Source organism: Bactrocera neohumeralis, chromosome 2 (assembly GCF_024586455.1).
Source record: "Bactrocera neohumeralis isolate Rockhampton chromosome 2, APGP_CSIRO_Bneo_wtdbg2-racon-allhic-juicebox.fasta_v2, whole genome shotgun sequence".
Taxonomy (NCBI): domain Eukaryota; kingdom Metazoa; phylum Arthropoda; class Insecta; order Diptera; family Tephritidae; genus Bactrocera; species Bactrocera neohumeralis.
The window spans coordinates 71782683-71794693 of NC_065919.1; the positions used below are offsets into that span (position 1 = coordinate 71782683).

General features: G+C 36.5%; 1 protein-coding gene across 5 annotated transcripts in view; it reads right to left on the bottom strand.

Moving 5' to 3' along the window:
- LOC126751423 (oxysterol-binding protein-related protein 8) overlaps positions 1 to 12011 on the bottom strand; it is a 47537-nt gene that overhangs the window by 24055 nt on the left and 11471 nt on the right. For 3 of the 5 annotated variants that reach the window (XM_050461700.1, XM_050461684.1, XM_050461674.1), the window contains exon 2: positions 7038 to 7139. The exons of the other annotated variants lie outside the window; for them this stretch is intronic. In XM_050461700.1, coding sequence (XP_050317657.1) covers positions 7038 to 7139 — 102 coding nt within the window. The remainder of the gene's footprint in view (positions 1 to 7037; positions 7140 to 12011) is intronic. 5 annotated transcript variants of the gene reach the window in all.

The following is a 12011-nucleotide window of genomic DNA, read 5'->3' on the forward strand; positions in this document are numbered from 1 at the left end:
AACTGACTATTTGGTGCCTAAAATTGAAGCTCGTGATCTCGGCGACATGTGGTTTCAACAAGACGGCTCCACTTCCCACACATCGCATCAAACAATGGATTTATTAAAAGAACACTTCTTTGGGCAGAAAATTTCACGTTTTGGGTCGGTAGATAGGCCACCAAGATTGTGTGATATCACACCGTTAGACTTTTGTCATGGGGATATGTCTAAAGTCTACGCGGACAATCCCGCTTCGATTCAGGCCATGGAACAAAACTTCACGTGTGTCATTCGCCTGTTATCAGTCAAACTGCTCAAACGAATCATCGAAAATTGAACTCCACGGATAGATGATTCTAAACGTAGCCGCGGCCAACATTTGAAGGAGATAATCTTAAAAAAATAAATGCCAAAGAATGTTCTTTCGAACTATAATAAAATTTCCCCTTTAAAATTGAAGTTTCTGTGTTAAAAATTTAAAAATCATTTGAGTATTTTGGGCTCACCACCACTTGAATTTTTCTCTTTCCTACAAGGGCTGAGTTGGCAACTAAAGTTTGTATGACGTCAACAATATGACTGAAGCCGGCAATCATTGGCGGTACACTTTGAATATTCCGCTTAAATCGCATACAATAAATGTGTAAAGATAAAAAATCAATTAGACCACATTTCCTATCGATAAAGATATAAGTAATTTTGGATAATGAGCAATTCGCTGGCAACGATAATTGTGCCAAAAATTTAAATGGGAACTTGAGAGCGGAATTTGAGCTAATTCAAATGGCAATGTATAGGAATGTTGGAAATAACTTGCGAAAATGCTAAATTGAAAAGTTTGAAAGTTTCTGAAAATGGAGAAGAGAAACTATAACCTTGAACTTTGACGATATGTAAGTCAGAAACATAAGAGCAATCTATGATCTCGTACATTGGGACAATTTTTTCGATAAATATGGTAAAAATTAAATTAAAAAAGAAACTGGTCTTCTATGAGAACCGTATTTCAGTGGACAATTAGTGTGCCAAAAATTAGCATTACATGCATAAATACGGTTTGGAATAGAAGTTTCTACGAGAAGTTATCAATACATGCAGCAAAACTACCCAGTGCCGCTTCAAACCAAAAGTAATTAGATTGCCTTTAAAAATTCAAACACTTAAGGAAGAGATAATTTAAAATTAATTATGTAATGCAGACAGTTATGAATTGTCTGCTTCGTATAATCAGCAATAAACAAATAAAAACGCGACAGTAAAATGTGAGAGGTTATACTTAGAGGAGAAGTCTTGCCAATACCCGGAGAGCGCATACATAACGAAAAAGAATGATAACAAAACTATTTGTGAGTTTATGAAATGTCAAAAAAAAACATAACTCATAGATTAGACCTTTGCGATAACAGTTGTAGCACCATTGAATCATTTTTTATCAATTATAAAGCAAACACTAAGCAAAAGCATGCAAAACTAAGTTTACTTGCGGATAAAGTTACTCGCATAGGTATGTTAGGATAAATGTTAACCAAGCAAATATTTAAGTAGATATGAGAGCAGACCAGAGAACACCTCAAGAATTTCTTACAGAACTCTAAAGAACGAGCTGCTATTGTATACAGTGATCGTGTGCTGGTTGCATAAAAACATCAATATTTTATTAATCGAAAAAAATATATATATTTTCACTCTAATAATACATTGGGACAAAAAGCAGCCGGAAATTGTAATTAAATTAGCCCAGTAAACGATATTTCAAAAAATATCTTTTGCTAAGTTGATGCGACTGTCCTTTTTACTATGCCAAATATAAGCGCGATCTGCCAGCCAGTTTTTTTACAACAGCTGCTTAAGTCGCGTTTTTAACAAAGGACAAAAATATCAAACAAAGAATTTGTATATCTAACCAAATTTTGTATGCGGAAACGTTGCGAATGTTGGTGATTCAAAAACACAAGTCTACGACTGGTACAAAGTGAGAGGTGGTGGAAGACATGCCTCCTTCTGGACGACCTACGACCTCTTCATCTGATTAATATATTAAACAAGTAAAGGTGCTTGAAAATAGTCAGGCTAGTGTTAGAGAGATGCCAAGAGAGCTCAATTTCTCGCGCGAGTCTGTTCGAATGATTTTGGTAGATAATTTGGGTATGAAATGCGTTATTGCGTTCCGATAAAACTGAATTTTTTCAAAAAGAGTACGGTTGTGACCAAATACAAATAAGCCAAAAACGCAATGAATACCATCGATCAACCACCGTATTCAGCAGATTTGGCTCCATATGATTTTTTCTTGTCCCCCAAACTGAAATTGCTCATCCGTGGATCCCGTTTTCAGTCGATTGAATAGATAAAACAAAATTCGCAGAAGGAGCTGAAGCCATCACAAAAAGTGCTTTTGAAGTTTGTTTCGAGGACTGGAAAGATCGTTGACATAAGTGTATTACATCTGGTGGGGATTACTTTGAAGGCGACATAATAAATGTTTATGAATGAATAATTAAATATTTTGCTTTTTATTTACAATTTCCGGGTACTTTTTTGTATATTCATGTTGCACCTCAAACTCGAGTTATTGATGCACTTGGTGTTTAGCATTAAGTACTTACAATATATGTTTGTTTTCGATACTGGTTTTAAGTTGTTCGTAAATAAAATTCGAGTTTGAGCTTAATGAGTCAATTATCAACAGAAAACAACTAAAAAATGTCAACCATACCCAACTGAGCTGGTAATCGTAATGCTATTTTATACAAATCACTAAAGGCAGATATATCAAACGACACCAACAAAAAAGAAAAGAAAATTTCGTAAAAGTTTACTGCATAGACCATTCAGTGGTGATTTCACGAAAAAGCTAATTTGTCAACCTTAACTAAAATGAGTCACACATAAACTGGTTCCGTAGTAGTTACTTTGGAAGTATGCATATTCTTTTTACACATTTGGTATGGTCATGAAAAACGAGCACATTTTAATTGAATCATTTTTAATGAAGTTGTTAATTTTTTCAAAATTATAATTAGCATATTTGAAGCTTTTGAACTATGTATGTATGTATGTACATATAGTAAGTAAACAATGTAGGATTTATGGGTTGCCTCTCATGTTTGTACTCACATACCAAAAACTTTTCTCATTAAATTTAGGTAAGTAATTAACACCTTGTATACAAAGACTTTGGACCAATAAAAATACCTATACTTTACCACATTATATACAAACATTTATACATACATACATATATAGTTGATATATACAAGTACATACATAAGAAGATATCTAAGCGTTTATAATAATAGAATAAATATTTGAACTGAGTGGACGAAAGTAAATGTCTCACGTGTTTGCTGAGCAAACCTCAATTATTTTCATGTTCTGATAAGCATTTAAAATATCACAGTATTTAATTAGTAAATACCTACTAAAGACAGGGCGTAGTAACAGTAATAAATTTCAAGATACTCGCAGTTATCATACATATGTATGCATAGGTATATACATATGTATATGTTTATATTATAATTGTATGTATAAGTATATGTATGTTTATATTGATAAGTTATAGTTTTCCAAAAATTTTCAACTGATTTTTTTGTTCAAAGAAGCAAATATCTGAACGGCAAAGAAATTGGTAGTTATGAGGTTATGTGTCTCATTCTAAGGAGGACAAAATTGCCTTTAATTATTCGTTTACTGAATGTTAAATCAAGACTCGGCAAAACTCTAAAATAAATGTTGAAGATTTGCTTACTAATTTTAAATATTTTACTTGCATATAACCTCATTACTATTATAGTTCGAAATAGCTTTGATAATTTGACGAGAAAAGTAGAACGATATTTTTCCGTTAAATAAAATGTGCAGTGCATACACATATTAAAGATTAGCTCAGACAACAACCTGCGATATCCATATGTACATATGAAATATCAAGTAACATACACCACAGAAAAGCGACTAGTCCAAAATAGGCCAGCGACTAGTCGCAAAGGAACATTTGAAAATGGCACTTTTGATCTTTCTATATGCAATGAAGTTTTCGTTTATTTTTTCAGCATGGTCTATAAAGTAAATAAATTATTTTACCTAACATTTTACAACTGTTAATCTTCAATTAAAATCTAATGATATTATTGTAGGACGATGTCTTTGCTATTGGGAAAGGCGCAAAGCTTGCTTCTAATGCATTAGCAGACAACTCCAGATCTGTGAACGTAGAAGGCCAAGCGGCAATCAAGACTTTAACAACATTTCGCGTATCGACCAGAAGTCGCTTGGAAAGCAGAGCATCAGTGGAGTGTGACGCCCGAACTAAGCAACTTGACTTCTACTGGATGCCAGGTCAGAAAGGAATCGATGGCAATGAGATAGTACACAAGATTGACAAGTATGCTGTACGGCTGTAACCGGAAAACATAATAAACATAGGATAACCCATTGCCTTTAAGACGATTTGGACAAGAGCAAGGCAGAGAAAATCAAATCAAAAGTTTATGGAACTCATATGTAAAACAGTAGAGCGGAAGTATGCAATATACTGGCACTCGACCGAAGGGACTGTAGGAACATAATTGGAATACTCATTGGTCAGAGTGCGATGGCGGCTGTGATCAAGAAGACTGCAGGAAATGTCAAGAGCAAGGTACCAGGGAAGCAATGAAGCGTCTCTTGTGCAATTGTCCCACATTGTCAAGACTATGCTTAAGGCATTTAAGGATCTCACAATATGAGACACTGGAAGAGGTATCGTTTGTGAGACCACAGAATCTGTTAAAGAGAGTACTCTAAGGGATTACTCTCTTAATTTATTGCTGGGATATGCTTGAAGAATGCTGGTATATGTTTTCATCATTAATTAAATTATCGCAAACCAAAATGACATCAGTTGAATAAATATTTGTAGTAGAGAGTGGGGAGGAAGTAAGAAAGATGAGAATGAAGTTAAATGACGATACCAAGCAGACAAGCAATAGTACATTCATAGTAGAGCAGTATGACGCATACTATAATCGTAGTGGCCGAGTTTGAGCTTTTTAATGAATTTTCTTGGTTCACCTAGGAATTACACTATTGAAAATTAAAAATTTCTTTTGTTTTTCTGTTTCAGATGAACATTGCGACCTGCATCTTGCCCGCCACACAGAAATTGCACACTCTTCAAATATATAAGAATAAATCCTAAAAGTTTCATTTCAATCAGACATTTCTTTCCTTTCCAAAAAAATATAGATTTTATAGCAGGCTCCCCCCTTAATAAATCTTAATTTTTTTTTTAATTTAAAAACCGAACTTTTACAACACAATCCTACAATAGTTAGGTCTTCCTTTGCGAATTAGATATAGAGACACTTTGGAAATTATGTCATTGTTCCACTCAGATTGAGGTACAGAGTTTGTCCGGAAAGTGAAGGACTGATTTTCTTCCGCCGCGACTGTACTTTGGAGCGTGTGCGTATCGACTGGATACGGTAAAGGACGTTCCTAGCTAACAAACGCGGGACTGGTCAGTTGTCTCCGAGCACCTGGAGAGTAAGGACAAACATTTTCGCGCGATGTGTTTCTGTGAGTGGTGCAAGCCGAAAATGCAGCGTTTGTTAGAGCAGAGGTACGCGATTAAATTCTGTGTGAAACTCGGTAAATCTGCGCAGAGACGTTTGATATGATCAAGCAGGCTTACCCAGATGTTGCTTTAGCAAGAAGTGGTGTTTTTCGGTAGCACCAGGGCTTTTGGATGGCCGGGAAGAGGTCGTTGATGAATGAGCAAATCCAAAGTGAAAATGATGCTCATTGTCTTTTTGGACATCAAAGGCATCGTCCACCATGAATTTGTTCCTCCTGGACAAACCGTCAACGCCAAGTTTTACACGGAAGTCCTCAAGAGGCTCAAACGAAGGGTCAATCGGGTCCGACAAGACATCGCAGTCGATTTGAAGTTACACCACCACAACGCCCCGGCTCACACCGCCTTTCTTGTGGTGACCTTCCCGGACTTTTTTTCTTTCTTTGCCTGAAAAGTACGATGAAAGGGGATTCAAGCAGCATGCACCTCGGCTCTCAAGGCTATTCCAGAGAATGCCTTCCGTGACGCCTTCAATGCTTGTAATTCGCTGCATCGAGCCTATTTTGAAAGAATTGTAACGATTGGTTCAATAAAATTTTTTAAAGCGACTATTACTTTCCGGACAAACCCTGTATATCTAAAACGCTTCAACTGCCTCTTCACGTGTAAAAAAAATGTTGATCTCTTAGTTTATCTTTTACGTACGGGAATAAAAAGAAATTATTTGATGCCAAGTCAAGACTATATGGTGGAAGACTCATCAAATTGATGTTTTAAGTGCTCAAAAATGGAGTTGTTTCAGCCGCATTTTTGTGATGAAGAGTGAACCGTCTTCGGTGGTTGGTTTTCCTGATTTCCAGCAAGACAACTGGCAAACAAATGATTGAATACCACTCAGAATTTACTATTCTGCGTTATTCCAGTTGTGCGTTGCCAGTTTGCTGCACCAAGGTTGCCAAAACACGAAGTGTAAAAGGCAAGCTACGTGATGATCAAGGTCTTTTCAAACCATTCTCGTATAGTAATAATTTACAACTTTATGCTGAAATAACTATGCGCATGCGTACTACAAAAATCAAAAAATACCAAGGGGTGCAAAAATTTAGCTGAAGTTGGATGAATCAAATCTTCTAGTAGAAAATAAGCATATTTTATATACAGCAATAAAACATAAAAATAACAATTGTTATTATATACAAATAATGTAAAATTTAACTATTCTGTGCAGCGCACAACAAAATATATACTTTGAGTTAATTTGTATATTATGTATAGAGACCCACGGGTCTTATCGTGCTTACAGCCACACATACTTCTACAACACATGTAAATGTTAGCTTTTCTCACGTGTCGTGTGTTCATTTGTATCGTTTGTTATAGCCAATTATAAATTTAGATCAAAGTTTGTGTCAATAGGTTGCTAAACATGGTACATAAGTACATAGAAATTGTAAATAGGAATTGATTTGGTAGAAAAAATTTGGAAAACATTCACCTGGCGATGATGGACCCGGACTGTTGCTCAAGCTATCTGTGGACGGAAGTTTTGGCAATAGAACTTTTGAGGATGCGCGCCGCATAAACTTGAAATCAAAAGCTGCGAAAGCGTTTCAAACATACATAAATATATTTAGAGATTTATATAATTACACTACAACAACAAGAAGAAGTATAACATTCAATACAATAAACGCCACAGAGCTGAGACCGAAAGCTTGTGTATAAGCACAAATACACTTAAATACTAAATTATGAAAACAAATATAAATTTGCGAACATTTTCATACAAAAGATTAAAGAAAACTTGCATAAGAAAATAGAAAAGGCAATATTCAGATTGCAGACCAACGCTCAAACTAGTCAAATGTAATAAATGAAGATACAAATATGAAAAAGTGCGGGTTGAATGTACTTGAATGAGTAATATTGTTGTATGTAAGATATTCAGTAGGAATTTTAGTATTTAGGCTGCTACCAGACTGTCCTAATACATTAAAAACAAGAAAACTCGTTAAATTCGGTTGAACCGAAGATATAATACACTTCACGAGCTATTCGCAACACCATTACCCATCTTGAGATCCAGCATTCATTATTGGATAATATTCGACCGAATAGACCCGGTCCAGGCCGCAGTGAAGAAAATATATCAGCTGTAGCTGGAGGTGTACACGAAGACCGTGGAGAGTCGATTCAGCGCTGTTCGCAGCAACTCGGAATGACGTATGGAACGGTATGGCGGATGCAAAATACAGCACTCGAACCCCCATGTGAAATCGCTTCGTTCTAGGGGCTTCAAGAAGATCCGACGTTTTCGAGCCAAATTTTTTTCAGGGATGAGGCCCATATCTGGCTTAATGGGTATGTGAAAAAGAAAAATTGCTGCATTTGAGATGAAGAACAACCTGAAGAAATTCAAGAGCTGCCATTTCATCCAGAAAAAACAATCATCATGGAATCATCGATCCATATTTCTTCAAAAATTATGCCTTTGAGAACGTAACCGTCAATGGCGACCGTTATCGCGTCATGATAACCGACTATTTGATACCTGAAATTGAAGCTCGTGATCTCGTTGACATTTGATTTCAGAAAGACTGCGCCACTCTCCACACATCGCATTAGTCAATGGATTTATTGAAAGAACACTTCAGCAAGCAGATAATTTCACGTTTTGGGCCAGCCGATTGGTCACCAAGATTGTGTGATATTATGAAAAGTCTGAAGTATGTATATGTGAACAATCCCGCTTCGATTCAGGCCTTGCAGCAAAACATCACGCGTGTCGTTCGTCAGTTGGCAGTCGAAATGCTCGAACAAGTCATCGAAAATTAAAAAATAAATGACAAAGAATGTTCTTTCGTATGGTAATAAACATTATCCATTAATTTTTAAGTTTCTACGTTTTTCCTTTAAAAAAGTAGGGAACCTCGAAAGGGATCATACTTTGCAAATGATTTGTGAGATTAGTGACCTGATATGAGGAATTTTTTGGTAGATTGTACCATTGTCTAAAGCAATATCCCATGCCAAATTTCGTGAAGATATCTCCTCAAATGAAAAAAACTTTCCATGCAAGCACTTGATCGTTCAGTTTGTATGATAGCTATATGTTATATTGGTCCAATATTGGCAGTTCCAACAAATGAGCAGTTGCTTGAGAGAAAAGAACATGAACAAATTTCGATATCTCAAAATCTAAGGGATGAGTTCGCCTATACCATATACAAACAGGCGCGGACATCGCTAATTCGACTCAACTCGTCTTGCTGATCATTTAAATATATAGGTATATATATTTTATAGAGTCTTCGACGTTTTCCTCTATATGCTATAAGCTTCGTTGCATACTTTATACGAGGGCTGCTCTATATATTCTGCAATCTGACATTTCCATTGGAAAGTTTGACATTTTTTAGCATAACATCACTCAGAACGTTTTGTCATTTAATCGTGAATTGTTTTATTTACAGGAAATTAAAAAATTCATCTCGGCCAAAAAATGGAATTAACTCGTGAACATTTTCATGCGATCATTTTTCACAACTTTCGACGTGGATTATCACGACAAGAGTGCATCGATGAACTAAAATCTTTGTATGGCTATGAAGTACCACCCTATAGCACTGTGAAAAACTGGTACAACGAATTCAATCGTGGCCGACGCTCTCTCAAAGACGAATTCCGTGAAGGTCGTCCAAAAACAGCCGTTGTGCCAGAAAACATCGATGCCGTACGTGAACTGATAATGCAAGACCGTCATGTAACATACCTTTAGATAGAGGCATGCCTATGCGTTTCTCCCACCAGCATACATTCGATATTGCATGAACACCTGGCTTGGCTTTAATATTTTAAGAGCAATTACAAAAGAGACTATTGCTTTTTAAATGTGTATAAACAGAAGTACCACTCGACTCGTCTTAATTTAGACCTCGACCGTTGGTAGTCGGAAGTCTCGCTTTAAGAATTTAACCATTAAGCATTTTTGCGGACTTTATTAAAATATTAATAGGCCTTCGTATTCTAACTTTCTCTAAAAAAACAACCAAAGAAAACTTAAAGTCACCAATTGCTCAATATTTATAATATTTTCCAGGATCTCTTCGTACTCCCAGTTCATTCCCAAGTTCCTTAAAGAGATATTCAAAATTAAAAAAAAATAAATCAAATTAAATAAAACAATTATTTGAAATTTATTTTCAATTATTTTAAGATTTGTCCAAATATGTTAAAGGTCATCAAAAATAGTGTTACGTGCTCATAATATATGTTGACCACCCATGTATGACTTATACTTTGGTATAACTACTTTGTTCCATATACATAAATATGCTAATCATTGCGCAAGCACTACATGTTTATGCCATTTTACCAGAACAAGCAATTCGCCTGCAACACGAAAAAGCAACTTAAACACGAAGAGCTTACAATAAAGTCATAATCACTAGCACTTAAACCATACGACAGTCTCAAAATCTAAAAACTACAAAAAGGAATAACAAAAAGTTAAAAATAAAAGCGAAAACAACAAGTCAGGAAGGGCTAACTTCGGGTATAACCGAACATTTTTTACTCTTGCAACTTGCAGGAACCAAAACGTCAACCACAGAATCGAAATTCAAGGATTCAACCACATTCTATGTACTAAATTTAGTCGAAATCGGTCGGTAGAGTCCCGAGATATGTTATTTCACCAAAAAGTAGGCGGTGTCACGCCCATCGTCCAATTTTCACACCGGCTCCCATAAAGCCCTCCCATACTATCTAGGAGGTCTCTGGCGTACTCAGTTATTAATTTTTTGCGCTTTTAGTAGTTTTGAACAGTACCGTTATATGGGGAATGCGAGGGGTTAATCATCCATTTTCACACTGTCGGAAGGAATTCTTATAATATTTGCCCTAGGCGAATTTGAGGGTTGTAGCGTTAGTGGTTTAGGAGAAATATTCATTAAACTTATTAGAGGGCGGGGCCACGCCCACCTTTTCAATTTTTTTTTTTGCCACAGGTGTCCCTTGCTACTGCGAACTCCTGTTCCAGGATGTCGTTAGGGTTTTATATCTTAATTTAGTGCTTTTGTGGGAGTGGCAGTGGTTCGATTACGCCCATCTACGAACTCGAACCTGCATGCCAAGTTTCATCAAAATATCTCAATTTTTACTCAAGTTACAGCTTGCACGGACTTACGGACAGACAGACAGTCAACCGGATTTTTCTTGTCATCCTGGTTATTTATATAAACATAACCTATCTATCTCGCTTAGTTTTAGGTGACACGTACAACCGTTAGGTTAACAAAACTATTATACTCTGTAGCAACATTTTGCAAGGGTATAAAAATGTACAACAATGCACTGTTTCAAAGTGCAATAAAACCCCGTAACCCGAGCGATATGCCACTCAAGATAGAACAACTGTTTCAGCGCCAGCAGTTTGGTGCATATGGCAACTGCAAACACACTCAAACATACATACAAATGTATGTTACTTGGAAAGTACGTCATATCGCGGAAAACAGCAACAATGTCGGAGGAGTGTTGCGGATTTTGCGACGCCTCAGCGTGCGACCCCCCGAAACGTGGGGTGTAATTTTCCAGCTGTTGTACACAATGCATAGCCTAATTAAAAGCTACCCGCTGCCTTCGCACACCACTTCAGTGCACACGCTCACGCAAACATGTCGACAATTGGAAATTATGAACCCAGCAAGCTGGTGATAATATAGTGAAAACTGGTGCAACAGCATTGTGGCGCCAAAAGCACAAAGTGGGCGTTGATAAGCAGCAGCAGCAGGCAATTATATGGAATTATCTAGAACCAGCTGCTCTGAAATTAAGAAATTATGGTCACGGTTGAATTAAGATATCCGTTGGAGAAAACTATGTTGGATTGTTAAATATCTGGTAATGCAACAGTAATCTAAATGGAAATGAACTAGTTAGAAACTAGTTTGAAGGTAAAGTGTTGTCACTTTTCTTCTAAGTAGATTTTAATTTTACCAATTTTAGAGAATTCGCATCGTTTTAGGACTCGGGAGCCCAGCAACTGATTTAATTTCCCAATCCATGCAAAATTTATTGGAGATCTATGTCCAGATCAATTTTAGGTTGAGTAGAAGAAACTTTTTTCAATACGATTAAGGCGTTATATTCTTCTATAAGTTATATACTTCGCCTTTATTTTGATAATTTTCAAAAATTTTGAATTCTCTTGATTCCACAGGCGATCTGCAGGAGGACCTCGTTCTTGTTAAAAAGAGGGCGACCATGTACTTCTCTACTGGATGTTTCCCCCGCCGGGTACTGCGTCGAATACTTTCAGAGCTGCAGTGTTTTCGTCGATTCGGACAACAAGACGCTAAACTTCAATGTCGTCGTAAATCTCATACAGCTCATCGTTCCATCGAATGCGATATTCGCCAACGCTCAAAGGACCATACATCTTCCCCATAACCTTTCTCTGAAAATC